Below are 22,436 nucleotides of genomic sequence, written 5' to 3'. Positions count from 1 at the left end.
CATCACACGGACCGGTGCCAGAACACACCCGTCGCTAAACCTCCTGAGCACTGCCTGGGTCTTGGATACCCTCTCCCGTGTGTGCAGGACCTCAAGGGGGCGGTGGGGCGCTGTCCACCCACCTGCACCCGCCGGCCGGAGAATGCTCTTCCCAGGGAGAGGGCTGCGAGGGGGCGGAGGCTGAGGAGCCGCTGGGACCGCAGTCCTTTCTGCTGCTTCTGGTGACGCCAGCTCAGAGCAGCCGCGTGGGAGTCACCGCCCAACAAGGAATAAGGACACGGAGACACTCGTTTGAAAACAGTCTCACGTGCACTTGGTGCTGGAGAAAATACTAACAAATGTCACTGGGAAAAATTCACAGTCAGACAGAAACAAAATATATTTATTAGAAATGTTACAGCCATACATCATATACTGTCAGTTGATCGTGAACCCAGCTCTGCTGGCTCGGCCGCCCTGAGGACGCCCAGACCACCTGGTGAGCTTGTGCAGCAACAAGGCGACAGGTGTGTGGGCTGCATCCACCTCCCGTCGCTAACTAAGTGAGCACTCGGCCCTCAGCAACCCTGACCGGGTCAGAGAAGCGAGCACCAGCGAACTCGGGCTGCTGAGACAGTAAAAACACGCTTAACGGCGGCGAGCTCACATCTTCACTGCATGTCCTGGGCATCGTCTCAAAACGGCTGAGCTCCGGGATGGGAAGGCCTGGGGCTGATTCGGCAGAGGGGTTGTACTCACAGACCCGACCTCCGTCTCCGCACCTGCACCTGGGGAAATGCCTGCCCTCAGCGGGGAAGCGGCGGTGGAGAGCCCGGTGCGACGCCAGGCGGCTCAGTGCCAGGTGGCTCAGTGCCAGGCGCGTGGGAAGTGCCCTTTGTGGAGCCCCTGCGCACCAACCAAAGCTGTGAACACCACGTGGAGAAGGAATCCCAAAGGCTGCCACCCTTTCTACAGGAAGTGTGCGTGTGCGGTTCCCCAGGACGCTGTCCCGGGCGGCGAGGCTCGGCAGTGCCGAGACCGACTACAGTTCAAGGCCATGACACCATCCCGCTGCGGAGACCATGCACTTCTATGTCCTTTAAAACCCCGCCCGCTCTTATGGGTCTTCATATTGCACGTGCCTTTTATATAAAAATAGTGCATTGAAAATAGGGTCTGCAGAACCACCGAGCACTTTTAAACGGCTGAGCAGTGGCTGAAGGAAGATGGGAGAAACATGGCTATTGCAGCCTCTGGAAACCTCAGGAGAGGAAACGAAATGACACAACTTGCTGATGCCGCCTTGTTTTCTATTTATCGATTTCCCACATTCCCCTGGTGCTCTGAGCTCTCCACCTAAAAGCAGATTAAAAACCCTGTTCTGTGGCTCAGCCCCAGCTGGGACAGCTTCTCCCCAGACCCTGCGCGCCGGCCCCTCCCACCCCGCAGGGCCACCAGCAACAAAACGGCAGTAAAGGAGCTTTGTTGAATTATAAAAATAAATTGGCACACGGTCTTCCTTCTGTATGACATTTCCCCTCTTTCTAACCTGAAGGCGCAGGACCCGCATGGAGGGAGGGGAAAGGGCAATCCCCTGCTCTGCCCAGAGCCTGTGCTGAATCCCGTGGGAGTCACTACACCAGGCGCTGCCGATGCTGCCCCCGCCCCCTCCCAAGGCCTCAGAGTCTCTGCTGCACAAAGCCTCCCGGCCGGGCTCCCCCCACAGCAGTGAGCAGCAGAAGCAGTGGGAGAGGCCAGTGTCCCGCAGGAAGCGGCCGCAGGCTTTCACTTGCCCATTCGAGGAGGAGGGGCCTTTTCCTTTTCCAGAGGAAAGCCAGGCCAGATGTGAACGCGGCAGCAGCACCTGCCGGGGCCCCGGGACTCGGACAACACGCAGGACCCACACCTGATGGGCAGGCCAGGCGCTCCCCAGCCCCAGGAGATTCCAATGCGGAACCTCCACAGCGCGGAGGGCAGGTGGGCCTGCCGGTGGCCTGGAGGGAGGGCCGAACTGGCCTCTCCCAGAACAGGCTGGGCCTGGAGCCTCCGGCCCGGCTGGAACAGGGCCCCACCATGGGAGACTGACGTAAGCAGGGCAGCGCTGTTGTAACACTCAGTGACCTGGACAATGACCCCTGTCTGGGGCACTAACACAGCGATGGGCACCTTCGTTACCAAGTGCAGGCCCTGATGAGTCCCCCCGATTTACATATGTGCACCGCACCCCATCTGCCGTGCAAGGCCCGCCAAGGACACCAAAGAACCCCCGGTGGTTACTTGCTCAGAGTAACTCCCAGGCGAATGGGGCCGCCGAGGGGGCTCTGCTGTCACTCAGAGTGACCCCAGAAGAGCAGAGAAACTGCCTCCCACCTCTGACCTCCCTTGTTGCCGTGCACACATGAAGGCCAGCTGAAGTGCTAAATGCTAAACAAGTCTAAAGTTGAAATGTTTAAATTTGCTGTCTGCCTAGTATCCCAAGAAAAACACCTGTAGGCTGTTTCCCTGCACAAATACCCCAAACCCCAGCAGACACAGGATTTCACACGAGTGGTTTTCTGTCTGTCGATTCTGCACGTGGGACAAGCGTGTGTGGGTGAGAATGGGAGTGGAGCAAATGGGAGGACAGATGGAGGGTGAAGTCACTGCAGTTTCCCTTCAGCATGAGCACAGGCAGCTGCGAGTGACCGAGTCCCAGCTCCGCCGCCCGGAGAGCCACCTGCACCGCCGCCCGGAGAGCCACCTGCACCGCTGCCCGGAGAGCCACCTGCACCGCCGCCCGGAGAGCCACCTGCACCGCCGCCCGGAGAGCCACCTGCACTGCCGCCCGGAGAGCCACCTGCACCGCAGCCCGGAGAGCCAGGCTCCCACCTGCACCGCCGCCCGGAGAGCCAGGCTCCCACCTGCACCGCCGCCCGGGGAGCCAGGCTCCCACCTGCACCGCCGCCCGGGGAGCCAGAGCCCACCTGGAGGCCCCCACGGGGACAGTGAAGCAGACGACCCAGGGGCTCCTTCCCATCCTCCCATGCCCATCCTCCCATGCCCATCCTCCCATGCCCATCCTCCCATGCCCATCCTCCCATGCCCATCCTCCCATGCCCATCCTCCCATGCCCATCCTCCCATGCCCATCTTGCGTCCACACAGCGCGCGCAGGACAGTGCTCTCCAACTGACCGAGTTCTCGGCGTGCAGCGGCTACCTAGACCATAAGCGCCCCGGAAGGCAGGCTGCTTGAGAGCAAATGCTTGTGTTCTGTTGGGTGTTTTTGGAGGGGTGGGTGGGTAGGAAGGGCAAGGCTTTTATAAAGGCCAAAGCCGGGACGCTGGTCACGAGGGGACTGGCAGGAGGGGCCTGCTGTCCCTGTGACTCTCAGGGCGGCTCCAGCAGAGGCCACACAGCTGGACGTGCCACCCTGGGGTCTCTTGGGTCTGGAAGGAGGGAGGCCCCTGGGAGAGCAAACTTCCCCAGCTCACACCCCAAACACATCTCGATTCAAGGTGGGTGCACGGTGGAGCCAGCTCGGTCTCATTTGTCAGCTGGACCCCTGGATGGAACCTTCCTTTGAAACCCAGCGGCCAGGCCGTGGACGTGAGAGCAGGGCCTGCGGAGTGACCGGGGCTTCCGGGACCACGGCAGGCGGCGGCCGGCGGCCCGCAGGCTTAGGTCTCGAAGTACTTGTAGATCTGGGCGACGTACTGCATGACGCTCTGCCAGTCCGGCCGGTCTGTGTGCAGCATCTCGCTGAGCTCCTGCGGGAGGAAGGAAGAGGTCACGGGCGCCACGCACCCAGGCCAGGGCTGCGCTGTCAGAACCCCCACCCGGGGAGCCGCCGGTGCAGGCAGCACCCAGGCCGTGGGCAATGTGGTCGGGGAAAAGAAAAGCGTTTTCTTCTTACTCAGAAGACACCTTCCCCTTTAAAAACGTGGGCATGACCTCCACCCGCTCACCTGTTAACAACAGGGCAGCATTAACAAAGGTGTGGAAAGAGGAAGTCACCTAATTCCCTTATCCTAAGGGTCTCACTTCTCTGGGTTCCCTGCGGCTGCCACACCTGCTTCCCACACTGACCTCCCACCCCCCAGCGCCCGGCACCCCCCAGCCGGACCACCCCCCAGCCCAAACACTTCCCGGCGCCCGGCCACCTCCCAGGACCCAGCCACCTCCCAGGACCCGGCCACCTGCCAGCACTCGAGGGGCAGCTGTGTTCACGTCACATCACACTCTGCAATAAGCATCTTTGGGCGGTTTTGTTTCCTTCTGTTGAATTAGTGCCTTAAGATGCATTCCCAAGAATGGAATTACCTCAAAATCCTCGAACCAATTTAAAATGCAAGCATTTGTTTTACCAGAATCCTGTTACCATGCAATGCTTTTGGCTACCCCCCTGCCCCAACTTAGTCGGCAACAAGCAGGCGGAGAGCAGGGGCCAGTAAGTGCCAGGCAACAGGGCTGGGAGTGGCCTGAAGTCCGCCGTTCAAGGTGCCTGACAATTCACCTGGGGCTGAACTCGGACCCTCTCGTGGCCACAGGGAAGCGGGGGAAGGACCCGAAGTAAAGGCAGAAACCAGCGCAGCGGAGCACAAGCATCCCGGTCTCCGCAACATCTAAATACAGGTCCCTGGTTCTGCTCCCAGCCACCCAAGACAGTGGTTCTAACCTTCCTAATGCCACGACCCTTTAACACAGTTCCTCAGGTTGTGGCGACCCACAGGTTGGGAACCACCCACTAGCAGGGTCGCCTAAGACCATCGGAAAACACAGATATTTACATTACGATTCATAACAGTAGCAAAATTACAGTTATGAAGTAGCAACAAAAATAATTTTATGGTTGGGGGTCACCACAACATGAGGAACTGTATTAAAGGGTCGCGGCATTAAAAAGGTTGAGAACCACTGCCCTAAGAAATTATCAGCATGTCACTGGTGAAAGGGGTGGAGAAGGAGTAAGTGGAACATTTTACACATGTACACCTAGAAAAATTGAAAAAGAAAGTCTTCATAGAATATAAGGATAAAAAGTCTCCTGCCTAAACTACTCACGGACAAAATAATACCAACTCTTATACAATCTCTTCCAGGAAACAGAAGAGGAAGAAACACGCCCTAAGGCATTCTATGAAGCCAGCATTACCCTAACACCCAAACCAGACAAAGACAGCACCACAAAACTACAGACCAACTTCTCACATTAATGCAGACACAAAAATCCTCAATAAAATAAATATCAGCAGATTGAATCATGGTCAGTTGAGGCTGGTTCAACATCCAGGAGTCAATTAGCATGATTCATATCAACAGGCTAAATAAGAAAAACATACACTCCTATCAACAGATGCAGAAAAGCATTACACAGAATCTAATAACCATTAATGAAAAACCTCCAAATAGAAGGGACTTTATGTTACATAATACAGAATATATACCAAAACCCAGAAGTGGACGCCATACTTAGTGGTGAGAGATGGAAAACTTTCCTCCAAGATCAGGAGAAGGGACAAAGCAGGCGCGTCCCTCCCCTCTCCTACTTGACCCTGTGCTGGGCGTTCTCGCTGGTGCCACGTGGCAGGAAAGAGACCCGAAGGCATGCAGGCTGGCAAGGAAGGACGGAATGTCTTCACTTGCTGACGCATGACTGTCTACGGGCAGCATGGCCCCGGGTGGGCACGCGCTTGCAGGGATGCATCAGCCCGGGAGCGCACACACTCAGCCCTTCGCAGTGACAGCAGTGACGCCGCAGAGCCCGCCTCGCCGGTTCTCGCGCTGCGGCGATGCTCAGTGTCACACGATGGGCTGAACTCCGTGTTACACCCGTCGAAGGGGAATGCTTGCTAAAATTTGGGGAACAGTGTAGAGCTTTCACTTTTAAAAATCTCATCCTTACTCATATGCTACATCCAGAAACCTGTATTTAGTTCAATGTACACATATAAGTGAGTACTTTCCTGACTAATTTAACAGCAGAACTTGATCAAAAGCTTGGGATTGGTATTGCTGTCAATTCTGATGGGATGTATTTTAAAAGTGTCAGGAGTAATTATATTATTTTCCAATCCACACCAAGATATTGAATAAAAAATTTAATAATATAGGAAGTTTCTATTCTATTGATGACATGAACTGCTTAAATTGCTCACAAACATTCCTAAATGCTTTTGAGGTTAATCATGCTATCAGCAGCTCCTCACAGGCCTCTGAAAAATGAAATTTCTGGCTCTGACAATTAGGCCAACGAGATGATCTCCTTCGCTGCCCAGCTCTCACCATCTGACGTACATTAGATGAAAATTAGGAAAAAATGCTAAAGTAAAAAGAAGCAACTATTAACTGTAATACAACAAAGGAAGATGTATTCTCGTACATAATATAATCTTCTAACACGTTCTCATTGTATCTTCGACTCCTGATGTAAGTTACCTGTTACTTGTTAGTTGTTGGTGCTTCAGAGGGGAGAGAAATCAGGCCCAGGGGGCTGAGCCTCCTCCTCACTCAATTCTCTGGACTTGGATGCACATGCTCGGGATTCTGTTTCTTAAAGGGCTAGTAGAATTTGGGCTTTGGTTTTGTGTATGACGACATTTTAAACAACGAATTCAACGTTTTTAATGGTTCAAATTCTGTTTACTTCTAAGTTTTGGAGAAAGAGTTACATTTAATATTTGAAATATATTTGTATTTCGTTAGAAAACTGTCCATTCTGTTTCAAACATGTTGGCAAACACCATTCATGGAACTCAGGGTTCTCCGACAGCTGTCCTTTCCCGTTCCCATGGCTCAGGTCCCCACCCCAGGGCTGCGCACGGCCTCACTGTATTTCAGCGTAGATTTTCCTGGTCACTGATGAGACTGGACATCCTTTAAAATGGTCACTGGCCGTTTGTGAGTTGGCTATTCTAGCCTTTGACAATTTTCTACTAGATTTATTTTTTTAAAATAAATCTTTATTGTTCAGATTATTACAGGTGTTCCTCTTCCCCCTGCCATAGCTCCCCTCCACCTGATTCTCCACCCCACCCCATGCCCTTACCCCCCGCCACTGTCTTCATCCATAGGTGTAAGATTTTTGTCCAATCTCTTCCTGCACCCCTCAGACCCCCTACCCCTGAGAATTGTCCGTCCCCTCACTTTCTATGTCCCTGATTCTATTATATTCACCAGTCCATTCTGTTCTTCAGATTTTTTATTCACTTGATTTTTAGATTCACTTGTTGGTAGGTATGTATTTGATGTCTTTTTGTTGTTCATAATTTTTACCTTTACCTTTTTTTTTCTTCTTCCTCTTCTTAAAGAATACCCTTCAGCATTTCATGTAATCCTGGTTTGGTGGTGATGAACTCCTTTAGCTTTTTCTTGTCTGTGAAGCTCTTCGTCTGACCTTCAATTCTGAATGATAGCTTTGCTGGGTAGAGTAATCTTGGTTGTAGGTTCTTGCTGTTCATCACTTTGAATATTTCTTGCCACTCCCGTCTGGCCTGTATCGTTTCTGTTGAGAAATCAGCTGACAGTTGTATAGGTACTCCCTTGTAGGTAACTAACTGTTTTTATCTTGCTGCTTGTAAGATTCTCTCTTTGTCTTTTGCTCTTGGCATTTTAATTATGATGTGTCTTGGTGTGGTCCTCTTTGGATTCCTCTGTTTGGGGTTCTGTGCGCTTCCTGAACTTGTAAGTCTATTTCTTTCACCAGGTGGGGGAAGTTTTCTGTCATTATTTCTTCAAATAGGTTTTCAGTATCTTGCTCTCTCTCTTCTTCTGGCACCCCAAAAATTCGGATGTTGGTACGCTTAAAGCCGTCCCAGAGGCTCCTTATGCTATCCTCACACTTTTGGATTCTTCTTTCTTTCTGCCTCTCTGGTTGGGTGTTTTTTGCTTCCTCATATTCCAGATCTTTGGTTTGACTCTTCGGGTACGGTGATCTACAGTTGAGTGTAATGCTTAATTTCTGACTGGTCCTTTTCCATTTTTTTGGTATTCTCATTAAGGTCCTTGAAGGTCTCTTCAAGTTTCTCAGCGGTTTTTAGAAGATTCTTTAGTAACCTTATAAATGTGGTTCTGAACACTGTGTCGTCCAGTAGTTTACTTTCCTCCATCTCTCCTATTCGTGACATGCTTCGGTGTCTCCGCATTTTGGCTGCCTCCCTGTGTTGATGGAGTGGCTTTGTGTGGTCAGTGACCTATAAAGGCCGGTAGCTCAGCTTCCCCAATCACCCTAGGTGGTCGCTCTTGGTACACCCCTTTGCGGGCTGAGCGCAAAGTCTTGGTGTAGTTAAGCCTTGATTACTGTTGGTACACTGGGAGGAATTGACCGCCAGGCCAATTGGCTGTGAGGACCCGCTGTGTCTATAATGGAAGCACTGCTGTGCTGGAGACATGCTTGTGGTACAGGGCTTGTTTGAGTGGGGTTTTGGTGCTCACTGAGTCCGCCTCCCGAATGTGTCACTTATGGATGTGAGAAGTTGAAATCTGGTGTCTCACACTGACCTCTAGGTGCATTGGCTTCTGGATCTCCAATGGGGTACAGATCAGCTGCTGTCTGAGGCCACCCTGCAGGAGCAACAGCGAGAACTGCTGTCCTCTCCTCCCTGCTTGGAGTTTGGAGGCCTTGGAGCTGTCTGTACTGGGTTGCAAGTTTACTAGTTTAAACTGCAATAGATAAGGCCATTCATATGCAAAAGCTGCTGCTAGGAGCTTGGGTGTGTTTGTAGATTGTGCGGGGCGGAGTCTCAGGGGTCACTAGGCTAGGGCGTGGCAAACAGCGATGGCTGGCAGTGAACCGCCTCCAACCTCGTCCCCGCAACCGTGTCCCTGCGTCTTGCACCCCGGCGCAGCCAACAGTTCTACCTCCACGCAGCTCTGCTAGTAAGCCACCCTCACTCCGACCTGATGGCAGACAGCCCAGTCTCTCCCCAGAAACGATTTCAGAGAGATTGGGAGCTTGTCTCTCTTCGGATTGAAGAAAGCAACGCCCGCCTCCAGCTGGGCTCCGCCGCCAGCTCGTATCGCATGCGTGCTCCCCTGTACCTCAGTTTTTCAGCATTTGTGTCCTGATTGTGCCCGTCTCTTTCGGTCTAGTAGTAGAGGTTCTGCTCAGCCAGCTTTCCCGTGGTTCTGGGTGATAGACGTCTGTCTTTTAGTTGTAGTTTTGGAAATTGTTGTGGATGGCAGCAGCCCAGATGTTTATCTACGCCACCATCTTGGATCTCCTCTACTAGATTTATTTTTGTTTTGTTTTTTTTAAATCCTCACCTAAGGAAGCTTTCCCATTGATTTCTCTCCCCTCCCCCACCTTGATTTCTTAAAGAAGGTAGAAGAAAGAGGGAAAGACAGAGAGAAACATTGATGTGAGAGAAACACATCGATTGGTTGCCTCCTGCATGTGCCCTGACCAGGGCTGGGGCCAGGGAGGATCCTGCAACTGAGGTATGTGCCCTTGACCAGAATCGAACCCTTCGGTCCACAGGCTGACACTCTATCCACTGAGCCAAACTGGCTAAAGCTACGAGATTGTTTTTTAAATTATTGGTTAGTAGAAATCATTTGTAGATTACCTGCCTTTACTATGCTATTTCTGCAGTTATGATTCGTCTGAGTGAATATTTTGTTTATTTATCCTTTTGAGATTCATTAAGAATCTGTAGTTTCCATCATTCTGCGAACATTTCAGGCACCACTTCTCTTCTGGAGTTCCTAACCGACCTGGGACAAAGTCACTGTCCGACTTTACCTCCCATGTCTCTTAGCTCTTGGGTAATTCCCATCCTCTTTTCCCCTGCAGGCTTCCCACTACAGAAGACATTATCTGCTCACTTTATCTAATTCCCTGTGGCTGGAGTGACGATGTGATGGAGCAATGCCAATGAGCGGGAGGGATCTGAGTTCCTGGTCAAAGGGGAAGATGCGAGGCTTTGCTCTATCCCGTCCCCTCCTTCTTGCCCGCAGATGGGAGTGATGTCTGGAGCTTGGCATCCACATTCAACCACAGAGCAAGTAGCAGGTCGGGGAGAAAAAGCCAAAAATGAGAGATGGTGAAGTAAGAGAAGCACTCCGCGCCTTGATTTCAACACTGAGCAGTGCCTGAAACTACTGGGTCTCTTACTTTAAAACAAACATCTTTATGGCTTATGTAACTGCTGGGTTTTCCATTTCTTTTTTTTTTCTTCCGTTAATCCTCACCTGAGGATATTTTATTTTCCATTGATTTTTAGAGAGTGGAAGGGAGGGAGAGAGAGAGAGAAACACTGATGTGAGAGAGACACATCAGTTGGTTGTCTTCCCCATGCACCCCGACTGGAGTCGGGGATTGAGCCTGCAACGGAGGTATATGCCCTTGACTGGGAATCAAACCTGTGACCCTTCAGTCTGTAGACCAATGCTCCAACCACTGAGCAAAGAGGGAAAGACAGAGAGAAACATTGATGTGAGAGAAACACATCGATTGGTTGCCTCCTGCATGTGCCCTGACCAGGGCTGGGGCCAAGGAGGATCCTGCAACTGAGGTATGTGCCCTTGACCAGAATCGAACCCTTCGGTCCACAGGCTGACACTCTATCCACTGAGCCAAACCGGCTAAAGCTACGAGATTGTTTTTTAAATTATTAGTTAGTAGAAATCATTTGTAGATTACCTGCCTTTACTATGCTATTTCTGCAGTTATGATTCGTCTGAGTGAATATTTTGGCCAGGACTATTTTCCATTTATTTTTAAAGTTTCTGTATTATGTCCTGGGTAATTTCTTTACATTTATTTTACAGTTCTGTAGCTCTCTCTTCTTCCATATCTGATCAGTTTTCAAGCCAACTGGTATTGCTAATTCCAAATTTTCATTTCTAGAAGTTTTGATTATTTCCCCAAATCTTTTTTTATAATAACATGCTCCTTCCTTATGATTGTATTCCTTTGATCTCTTTTTTAAAAATTTAATAAATCTTTATTGTTCAGATTATAATTGTTTCTCCTTTTTCCTACCATAGCTCCCCTCCACCTGGTTCCCACCCCACCCTCCTCTCTTACCTCCCCCCTACTGTCCTCATCTATAGGTGTACGATTTCTGTCCAGTCTCTTCCTGCACCTCCATACCCCTTCCCCCCTGAGAATTATCAGTCCACCCCCTTTCTATGCCCCTGATTCTATTATATTCACCCGTTTATTCTGTTCATCAGATTTTTAATATACTTGATTTTTAGGTTCACTTGTTGATAGATATGTATTTGTTGTTCATAATTTTTGTCTTTACTTTTTTCTTCTTCCTCTTTTTAAAGAATACCTTTCATCATCTTACCTAATAATAGACAAACATGTAAATTGACCATACCTTCACTACGCCCATAGTCAATCAGAGTGACTATGCAAATTAACCCAAAAAGATGGCAGTTAATTTGCATACATAGGCGCCCAGTGCCTGTGTCCCAGGAATATCCTGGCACCCAGGTGACTGTGAGGTAAGGCCTGGTGCAGGAGTGGACACCCTGCGATCGATAGCAGGGAGCAGGAGCGGACCCCCTGCGATCGATTGCAGGGAGCTGGGGCTCCACTCCTGCCCTAGAGGCTTTTGGCCTGGGCAGGCCAGGGCAGGGGCAGAGCCTGCGATCAGAGGGAGCTGAAGGGCCCCTGCCCAGGCCTAAAGCTTCGGCCAGAGGCTTTAGGCCTGGGCAGGGCCCAGCCCGCGATTGGTGTGAACTATAGAGGAATCACCTTTTCTGACTGCCCATTGGCTAAGCTTCCTGTATGCCACTGGTAATATTCTTAGTAACTTGGGTAATAAGAATCCAAAAAGGTGATCAAGAGTTTTTCCACCACACTTCTGGAAAAAAAAATGAAGGTCCGCTGCTGGAGGGCTAAGAAATGTCATATCCTACCCTACACGGTTTGGCTCAGTGGATAATGCCTCAGCCTGCTGACAGAAGGGTCTGGGTTCGATTCTGATCAAGGGCATGTACCTAGGTTGCAGGCTCCTCCCTGGCTGGGGCCCAGATCAGGGCTCATGCAGGAGGCAACCAATCAAAGTATTCCTCTCACATTGATGTTTCTCTCTATCTCTCCCTCTCTCTTCCACATTCTCTAAAAGTCAATGGAAACGTATCCTCAGGTGAGGATAAAAAAAAAAAAAAAAGAAATGTATAGCCTATGAAAGACACATCTTGAAAATGCCTAAAGAAAGTTGGTCATTTTTTTTTGGTGAAGGGACTGGAGTCCATGTTGATGAAAACACCTTGGTGGCTGTGGTAACTGGCAGTGGCTGCAGCAGTGGGGTGATGGGGCTGGTGCCTTCCCCTGATCAGCCTGGTTGTCTCCCACAAAGGGAGGCCAGACTGCGGCTTATGCCCGCTCCCCGTGGGGAGCAGGCCTAAGCTGTCAGTAGGACATCCCCTGAGGGCTCCCAGTATGTAAGAGGGGGCAGGATGGGCTGAGGAACCCCCCACCCCCAGTGCACGAATTTCATGCACCGGGCCCCTAGTTTCATATAATACTGGTTTGGTGGTGGTGAACTCCTTTAGCTTTTTCTTATCTGTGAAGCTCTTTATTTGCCCTTCAATTCTGAATAATAACTTTGCTGGGTAGAGTAATCTTGGTTGTAGGTTCTTGCTATTCATCACTTTGAATATTTCTTGCCACTCCCATCTGGCCTGCATAGTTTCTGTTGTGAAATCAGCTGACAATCGTATGGGTGCTCCCTTGTAGGTAATTAACTGTTTTTCTCTTGCTGCTTTAAAGATTCTCTTTGTCTTTTGCTCTTGGCATTTTAATTATGATGTGTCTTGGTGTGGTCCTCCTTGGATTCCTTTTGTTTGGGGTTCTGTGCGCTTCCTGAACTTGTAAGTCTATTTCTTTCACCAGGTGGGGGAAGTTTTCTGTCATTATTTCTTCAAATAGGTTTTCAGTATCTTGCTCTCTCTTCTTCTGGCACCCCCATAATTCTGATGTTGGTACGCTTGAAGTTGTCCCAGAGGCTTCTTACACTATCTTCATATTTTTGGATTCTTTTTTCTTTTCCGGTTGAGTGTTTTTTGCTTCTTTGTATTTCAAATCTTTGACTTGATTCTTGTGTTCCTCTAGTCTGCTGTTGGGTCTCTGTATAGTATTTTTTATTTCAGTCAGTGTATGCTTAATTTCTAATTGGTCCTTTTTCATATCCTTGAGGGTCTCGCTAAATTTATCGGCCTTTTCTAGGAAATTCTTCAAAAACCTTATAACTGTGGTTTTGAATTCTATATCCAGTCTTTTGTTTTCCTCCATTTCTTTCGTTTGTGATCTGTTTCTTTGTCTCCGCATTTTTGCTGCTTCCCTGAGTTGGTAGGGTAGCTTTGTGTGGTAGGTGTTCTATATGGCCCAGTGGGTCGGCCTCCCCAGTTACCTGAGGTGGACACTCTTGGTGCACCCCTTTGTAGACTGTGTGTACAGCCTTGTTGTAGTTAAGTCTTGATTGTTGTTGGTATCACTGGGAGGAATTAACCTCTAGACCAACTGGTTGTATCAGCTGTGTCTACACCAGGAGACCTTCTGTGCTGGAGACAGCCTTATGGGACCAGACTTGCAAAATTGCAAAAGCCTCTATGCTCAGCTTGGATGGGGCGGAGTCTCAGGGCTGAACAGACAGTCTTGGCTTCCCGCCAGCCCTGCCTGAGGCCCATGGGTCTCAGTGTCCCTCGGTAATCGCTGAAAGCACCTCTGAGAGAAAGCTGCCCTCGAGTTTTGCCCGCTGCCAGACAGTCCAGTTTCTCCCCCAATGAATCTGGATTCTCAGATTCTCGCCCGGCACTGGAGTTCAGAGCAGTCGAGAGCTTCCGGTTCCCTCCAGCCAGCGGTGCAGTCAGCAGTCAGTCCTCTCTGCATGCATTTGCATGCGCACCTCCAGACCTTTGCCTTTTGCGGCTCCCCTGAGTTTCCGCCTGACAGTCCAGATCCCCCCCGTAAGAGCGTGGGTCCCCAGGGGCTCGCCCAGAACTGGGGTTCAGTGCATTCGGAACTGGGATTCAGTGCAGTCAGGAGCTTCCGACTCCCTTCTGCTAGGGAAAGCCAGCGGCAACCTCCGCAGTCAGTCTTCTTGGCGCACATTCGCGCGTGCCTCCAGACCCCTGCCCGCCACGGCTCCCCCGAGTCTCCGTGTGCCTTTCTCTCTACCTGACAATCCAGACTCCCCCGATATGAACCTGGGTCCACGGGGTTTCACCCGGAACTGGGGTTCAGTGCAGTCGGAACTGGGGTTCAATGTAGTCAGGAGCTTCCTTCTCCCTCCTGCCAGAGAAAGCCAGCCAGGCACTCAGCCACCCTTCCTCTCTGCGTGCGTGTCTCCGTACCTCAGCCCTTTGCAGCTCCTCTGATTGTCCGTGAGCTTTTCTCTTTCCTTCTAGTTGTAGAATTTCCACTCAGCCAGCTTTCCTGTGGTTCTGGATGATGTCCGTTCTGTCTTTTAGTTGTAGTTTTGAAATTGTTGTGCGAGGCAGCAGTTTAGGTACTTACCTATGCCGCCATCTTGGTTTCCCCTTTGATCTCTTTAACATGTTTAAACATAGTCTTTTGTAGCCTCTTTCTGTTTTATTACCTTAGGTTCTAGTAGACGAACCTCTTGTCTGTTGTGTCTGCTGACAAGCTCAAAGAGGTCAATTTCTTGAGTGTTTTTAAAGTTTGTCTTGTTAGCGTATTTCCAGCTACCGTTGTACTACGAGCCAAGGAGCTTCCCGAAGTAGAGATAGCATGAACTAGGGGCTTCTTGCAGCACATGTGTTACAATTTGTATTCTAAACCTCATCTGGCTGTTTCTTGTTCTTACAGGAGGCCCCAGACCCCCTTTTTTGGCCACAAAAACCTGATGGGAAGATCGAACTTCCTATCGCACCTCCCTGGGGGGCAGGTGGAGTTTTACACCCGCTTTCACTAAGAGCAGCACTCCGTGAGCCTTGGTTCTGTGCAGGGCTCAGTACTCAAGCTCTGCTCAAGGGAGCGCAGGGCCTCACCGTCCCTGTGTGGGTGTGAAATAATACCCACAGGTACTCATTGTTCCAGGCCCTCTACCACGGCCCCAGCCCCAGCCCTGGGCTGTCAGTGTCAGCTGTGCTCATGTCTTTGATTTACTTCACCTCATGCACTGAAAGGCTGCCAGTTCGATTCCCAGTCAGGGCACATGCCCAGATGGCCGGTTCAGTCCCCAGTCAGGCACGCACGTACGGGAGGCAACCAATTGATGTTTCTCTTTCTCGCTCCCTTCCTCTTTCTCTAAAAAGTCAATACAAACATATTTACAAAAGGACTTACAAAAACCTCTCTAAATCATATGTGGTCTGACCAACTGGATAATTTTATATTAGAGATCATGAGTAACACATCTTCAACGAATGCATTTCTATGTTCTGTAAGAAACTGTTAGTAGACGACATAAAGTTCTTCCTCACATAATTAGACTAAAATATAGCAAGGATACAAAATAGGATACTTACCAAGCTGGGCTTAATGCCTACACTTTCGGCTGCTTCAAATGCCAACAAGAGATTCCTTTTCTAAGGTGAAAAGACAGAGAGACTGGAATTACCAACTGAAAACACACAGCTTTGGCTAAGACCACCACTGACACTCCCAGATAGAAAACCTGTAAGTCACTTAAAAATTAAAGCCAAATATACAAACAATGGTCTCAGTATAAGAAAAAAAACTGACAGGTTACAAATGTCACTAAAAATGACATTACTGACTCCTGACTATCAGATACATTTTTATTAATTCTGTTATTTTTTACTTTGTCTAGCTATATGGCATATATTTCTGCTGTGTGTCAACAGTTGTTTGTTGAATCATGGTGCTATATAAAAATTATCAAAGTAATGTGTACACACAGTTAAATATAATCAAGTGAGAAAACTGTTCTTCCCCCAGTCCTGGTCCTTGGGAGACCCTCTCTAATGTCTGTCTCTGGTTCTTCGGCGATACCTCCACAGCTCGGTACATCCTCACACACTGTTTCTTGATTTCTAAAATAATACCTCCTCACTCTACCTACTAATTTCCTCCCAGAATAAATGAGGACTCAGGTATCATGCACCTCTCTCTTTTCTTCCTTATAGCCATATGGCTACTTTTCGTTCTTTTATGAGTTATGTTTGTGACTTTAAATAATACCCTTATATCTCCATTTCTTATCCTATCAATTATGGACAGCACTTCCTCACTCCACTTTATACGATGAGGAAGTTCCTTCATCTTGTCAGGTTTTACTTTTTAAATTATTAAAACTGAAAACACTCAGTTCCTTTTTTATAACCACATTTAAGTCTTCTCTCCTCTCTTAATAGGATAATTCTGAAAACCAAAAACAATAAACAGCACTTACAAAGTAGGCACGCCAACTGCACTGCCTTCTCTATAGTTCGTCATGATGCTGTCACTAAGACCTTTCTCACAAAGGATTCTCCTCTTTGCGACTCGGCCATGTCACTACCCTAAGCAGGTCTTCAGTCTGGAGTCTTTCAGAGCCTCATGTCCATTTCTGCACAAAGCCTGGTAGGGTACACTCAGGTGTCCTTCCTAAAGGGTGTGGGACAGGCACCTTCTCTGGAAGCATTCATATAGGAACATTTCTCTTCTTACCATCACACTTGGTCAGTAACTAGGTGAAAATAATTTTCCCTGGAATTTTAAAGTTACTGCTCCATAGTAATTTTTACCTAATTTGTTGCTTCTTTGTGAGATTCTTTCTGGTTGTTCTTGATGTTTTTTCATATGGATACATTTAAGAATCATTGGGTCATGCGACCTCCCCTCTATAATTTATTTGAAAGTCATTAGGATTACATTAAAATTTAATGAAGTTAGTAAATTAAGTGTAATTGGGAGACAAGTGTTTCTGTACATATTCATGTTTTATGTTCCAGTAGAATTTGAAATTTTACCCATTTAGACTTTGGACATGTCCCATTGCCCATGGCCTCCACCCGCTGCACTGCCCGCACATCCGGCGCCTGGAGAGTGAGGCTCCTCGCTGGGTGCCGGGCCCAGGGAGCCCGTTCTCCCCCGCGGCTGGGGCTGGCCACGCTGTCCATCTGCAGTCAGCAGGCCCAAGCGCCAGCGCTCTTCCTCCACACGAAGGGCAGTGAATGGGCATAAGCAGGGCGCCCGCCACCTTTCCATGCACCGCTGTTCCGTGGAGAGGAGCAGCCAGGGGGCTCCCGGCTCGCTCTCACTCAGCCCGGATTGCGGCTGCATGCTCCCGTTCGGGCGCTAATGAGGTCTTGGTCCTTATTTCTAAAATCCTTTTGGTTAGTTTTGGGGAGGAGAGGTTTTGTAAGCCAGATTTAGGCAACCATTAATGCAAAACTGCTTTCCAAAATGTTACAGCAACTTCCAATTTCAGCAAAAATGTATGTGCCCATTTCCCCACACCCTCACCTGCACAGAATATTATGATTTTCAAAAGTCCCTGCCAATGTGACAGGCTAAAATAATATTTTATTGTCTTAATTTGCATTCTTCGATCACTAATAAGTCTAAGGAACAGGCGTATCTAAGCCTAAGGTTTTATACGGGGTCCCCCAAGACCCCTTCGCTGGGTTCTGATGGAACTGCTGGTGTTTTCTAAGCAGAGAGCGGGGAAGAAGTGGTTAATGGGAAACGCCGTCTCAGAACACCGGGAACTGTGCAGTGTGGCATGGAGCATTAGGGAGAGGGGTGACCAACTGTTACCCTAATTCTCTTCCATCAGAGCACTGCCCCGGGCACTGCGGGAGGCCCCGGGAGAGACCACTGCTGGGGGCACAGAGTATGCCCAGGCAGAAGCGGTGCCCACGGCGGCCGGCGCAGGGCGAGAAGAAAGCATCGCTTCATCAGTCCTGCCTGGGGACAAGGGCAGGCCTGGAACCTCCCGGTTCTAGGACAGTGCACTCACCTGAAATGATGGGAGAAAGAGTCCCAAGTCCAGAATTTCTGCTCTCCTTACTATTTCATCTCAGACACAAACACACGTCATTCTATCACGTGGATGTTCAACGTATGTGGAGGTTTTGTCTGCTGACCGACAACAGGCGTTTGATTGAAAGAGGCCGCCCCTCCCACCGCCTCCAGCTCTCACCGTGCGGGTCGGCCTCTTCAGTGTCAGGAAGAGTCCTCGTTAGCTTTTCTAGAAATTCCTTACTTAATGCCGACGGCACACTCGTCTGGCTTGACTGTGTCCATCGGGAGGATAGCTTGTGGTCTGACTTTCCGGGCCATCAGTGGCTGCACCACACAATTTCTAGGCTTCGCCTTTAGCCGGGCTTTACAGCACAGGCCTCTCTGGACGCCCTTCTGACACGCTGCCTCACCAGCCCCCATCTAGGCAGCTACACTTCACTCATCTTGGTAATGTCGAAGGGGGCCCAGCCAGCATAGCGCATTGGCTGAGCATCAACCTATGAACCAGGACGGCACAGTTCGATTCTCGGTCAGGGCACATGCCAGGGTTATGGGCTCGATCCCCAGTGGGGGGCGTGCAGGAGGCAGCTGATCAATGATTCTCTCTCATCAATGATTCTCTCTCATCACTGATGTTTTTATCTCTCCCTTCCTCTCTGAAATCAATACAAATACATTTTTAAAATGTCAAAAGGGTTCGTTTCATTCAAATTATCTTGTTCCCTTGCCAGTCTCCACGCTCGTGTGCGCCAATGCCTTCACATACAGCTTTCTCCCCTGGAGAGCCTCACTCTCTACCAGATGAAAGCACTTTGCTTCTGCTCCCCGCCAGTGCCATAAGCATTCTGGACTTTATGTCTTAGTGTGGGGTAATCAAAATCAAACTTCTAACGATCTCTCAGCAGACGGCCCTGCCAGGCGGACACCTGGAGTCATCGCTGACTCTCCTCTCACCCTCCCTACACCCCACGGTCCCAGGTCCAGTCACTTCCACATCTAAGATATGTTTAGAGTATCTTCCCACCTCCCGTCTACATTGCTGCACCCAGCTCAGGGGGGGAGCCAGACACGGGTGAGAACGGGACTGCAACAGCCTCCACCTGGCTTCCTGTTCATTCTCACTTCCTGTCAGCGAGCTCTTGGAAACACGAAGAGTGAGTCCCCATTGTTTAGGCTCCTTCAGGCTTCCCCTGTGCTCGGAGCAGCATGGAACTTCTACCCAGCATCCCTGGACCCCCTGGGGTCAGCCGGTCTGTGGGCACCCTCCCAGCCAGGCCCCTCCTCACTGCACTCCAGCTGTGGGCACCCTCACAGCCAGGCTCCTCCTCACTGCACTCCAGCTGCAGGGACTCTCACAGCCAGGCCCCTCCTCACTGCACTCCAACTGAGGGGAACCTCATTGCACTCCAGCTGTGGGCACCCTCACAGCCAGGCCCCTCCACACTGCACTCCAGCTATGGGCACCCTCACAGCCAGTCCCCTCCTCACTGCACTCCAGCCGCGGGGACCCTCACAGCCAGGCCCCTCCTCACTGAACTCCAGCTGTGGGCACCCTCACAGCCAGGCCCCTCCTCACTGAACTCCAGCTATGGGCACCCTCACAGCCAGTCCCCTCCTCACTGCACTCCAGCCGCGGGGACCCTCACAGCCAGGCCCCTCCTCACTGAACTCCAGCTGTGGGCACCCTCACAGCCAGGCCCCTCCTCACTGCACTCCAGCTATGGGCACCCTCACAGCCAGTCCCCTCCTCACTGCACTCCAGCCGCGGGGACCCTCACAGCCAGGCCCCTCCTCACTGAACTCCAGCTGTGGGCACCCTCACAGCCAGGCCCCTCCTCACTGAACTCCAGCTGTGGGCACCCTCACAGCCAGGCCCCTCCTCACTGAACTCCAGCTGTGGGCACCCTCACAGCCAGGCCCCTCCTCACTGAACTCCAGCTATGGGCACCCTCACAGCCAGTCCCCTCCTCACTGAACTCCAGCCGCGGGGACCCTCACAGCCAGGACCCTCCTCACTGAACTCCAGCTGTGGGCACCCTCACAGCCAGGCCCCTCCTCACTGAACTCCAGCTGTGGGCACCCTCACAGCCAGGCCCTTCCACACTGCACTCCAGCTATGGGCACCCTCACAGCCAGTCCCCTCCTCACTGCACTCCAGCCGCGGGGACCCTCACAGCCAGGCCCCTCCTCACTGAACTCCAGCTGTGGGCACCCTCACAGCCAGGCCCCTCCTCACTGAACTCCAGCTGCGGGGACCCTCACAGCCAGGCCCCTCCACACTGCACTCCAGCTGTGGGCACCCTCACAGCCAGGCCCCTCCTCACTGAACTCCAGCTGTGGGCACCCTCACAGCCAGGCCCTTCCACACTGCACTCCAGCTATGGGCACCCTCACAGCCAGTCCCCTCCTCACTGCACTCCAGCCGCGGGGACCCTCACAGCCAGGCCCCTCCTCACTGAACTCCAGCTGTGGGCACCCTCACAGCCAGGCCCCTCCTCACTGAACTCCAGCCGCGGGGACCCTCACAGCCAGGCCCCTCCTCACTGCACTCCAGCTGCCCCCTCTGCTGCCCGGAGTGCCCCAGGTTTTTCTTGCCCGGCGCCCCCAGCGCTGGGAGCTCCCCTCAGCTCTCTGCATGGCTGGCTCCTTCAGGTTCCGTCCTCAGCCATCTGCTGAACTAGCACCTCCTGACAGACCTCTCAGCCTCCTCGTCTGGTGTCCCCACTGTCCACACCGCCTGTTTCTCCATCGCCCTCCAAGCTCAGTTACCTGCTTATTATGTTACTTTCGGCTTCCTCACTCGCTGCGTCTCAGGAGGCACAGCACACACGTGCTCTCCCTGTGGTCTTTGCTATTGTGCATGATGCCCGACAAGAACCGCGTGCTGAACGTGCACATGTGGACAGCACAGCTTCTCCCAACGGGCCGCCCGTGGGACGTGACCCTGCAGGAGGTTTGGGTCAGCGGGCTGCATCTGGTCTGCCATCTTTTTTGTAAATAAAGTTTTATTGCAATACAGCATGCCCACATGGTCCACGACCCTCCAGTGGCAGAGTTTAGCTGTGACAGAGATGCACAGCCCACAACGCCTACCATCTGGCCCTGAACAGGCCAAGTTTGCCAACTCTTGATAAGGTGACAGAGGACACGTTCTGCGGTCTCACTGACGCTGGGGTCATGGAGTCACGCAGGTTTCTTTAACGAAGGACTCGAAGCCTGGGCTGCGCTAATGAGCACCGTGAAAATCTAAAATGTGATATAATGTACCGTTTCCCAAGCTTGTTTGAGGAGAAACTCCTCTTGGTGCTGTTTGTTGGTTCTTTGGAAAAGACTGAAAAAAGGTGGCCAAGCCGCCCCCCCACACCCCCATCCCCCGCGAAGGTGAGAGTCCGTTAGGCAAGTGGGTGACGGGAACTGTCAGCGGCAGGGGAATGGCCTCACCGCGTTTCCGGGAGCGCGTCTCAGAGGACGCAGGGGGGTCCCACGGGCCCACGCTCAGCAGCTGGTCGCCGAGCCGGTCCCGGATCCCGGTTTCCACGCGGCCCGGCGTGTGCCCGGGAAGCACGGCGGTGGCCTTACCTTCTCCTGGCTGCTCAGCTCCTGGTACGGGATGTGGGCCGGCAGGTAGGTGTGGAGGAGCGCGCAGAAGGCCAGGCCGTCGCTCCAGCTGCTGCTGAAGTTGGTGATGTCGATGTTCTGTGGGGAGAGCAGCGGGACTGTCAACCGCATCACAGAACCGGAACGCGGCTGCCGCAGCCACCGGGCCAGACAGGAAACGCGCACGTCTGCCGGGGTGCCCTCAGCCGGTGCCAGGAACAGCACGCCGCTGCCCACACCTGTTCCCAGAACGGCGTGAGGACAAGGCTGAGAGCTCCCACCCTCGGATTTGTCTGCTCTGCGTACGGGAGGCCGACCACCTGACGAGCTCCGCACGTCCCCGCGTAGCCAGGGATGTAGTCAGGGACGGGCCACCCGTCAACAATGGCTGGACCCGGACAAGGCCCTCAGGGCGGCCTCGGCCGCTCCCCGCCTCACTCTCCCCTGCCGCGGGCGGCTTCCACAGGACACACGCCCGCGCTCGGCCTCCCCGCTGGCACGGACCCTGGGGCTCATGGGCCAGCAGCTCCCTGCGGGACAGGCAGGAACCCTGGGAAGAGTGAGAAACCCCAGGCCAGCTCCTCACGGCGTCCTCGGGGATGACGGGTTCTTGGGAGCCGGGGCACCCCCACCTCTAAATCCTCACACCTGTCACCACTGCTTCCTTCTCCCCGACTCTGCTGATCCTAACAGGATTTCCTCCCTGGCTCCAAAGCTCGTCCAAACGAAACGTCAGGTTCCAAAGCCACGACCTCTCTCCCGCGCAGGCTGAGGCGTCTGGCTGCATAAATGCACGGATGCAGCCTGCGCCAGGGCAGGGCACGTCGTCCCGCTGCTCTGAGCACTTCAGCTCCGACCACAGGACTGGGGAGAGGGGGGCTCCTTCCTGCCGTCTCCCCGCAGCCGCTAGGGAGGCAGCAGGCTCTTCCTCCTCAGAGCCGCGGGGAGGCAGGCAGCCACACCAGCCACGGAGAGGAGAGGCGGTGGCAG

The 22,436-nt window shown here is 51.9% G+C and overlaps 1 protein-coding gene across 2 annotated transcripts in view; it reads right to left on the bottom strand.

The window, feature by feature from the left end:
* Positions 1 to 3,072: 3,072 nt before the first annotated feature.
* SPECC1 (sperm antigen with calponin homology and coiled-coil domains 1) overlaps positions 3,073 to 22,436 on the bottom strand; it is a 249,879-nt gene continuing 230,515 nt past the window's right edge. For both annotated transcript variants that reach the window (XM_028132220.2, XM_028132223.2), the window contains 3 exons: positions 21,429 to 21,545; positions 15,407 to 15,466; positions 3,073 to 3,726 (listed from right to left, as the gene is read on the bottom strand). In XM_028132220.2, coding sequence (XP_027988021.2) covers positions 3,637 to 3,726; positions 15,407 to 15,466; positions 21,429 to 21,545 — 267 coding nt within the window. In that variant the 3' untranslated portion in view covers positions 3,073 to 3,636. The remainder of the gene's footprint in view (positions 3,727 to 15,406; positions 15,467 to 21,428; positions 21,546 to 22,436) is intronic.

Source organism: Eptesicus fuscus, chromosome 20 (assembly GCF_027574615.1).
Source record: "Eptesicus fuscus isolate TK198812 chromosome 20, DD_ASM_mEF_20220401, whole genome shotgun sequence".
In the NCBI taxonomy this organism is placed as follows: domain Eukaryota; kingdom Metazoa; phylum Chordata; class Mammalia; order Chiroptera; family Vespertilionidae; genus Eptesicus; species Eptesicus fuscus.
Note: the sequence above shows the minus strand (reverse complement) of the source record. Positions and strands in the feature narration are given on the sequence as shown.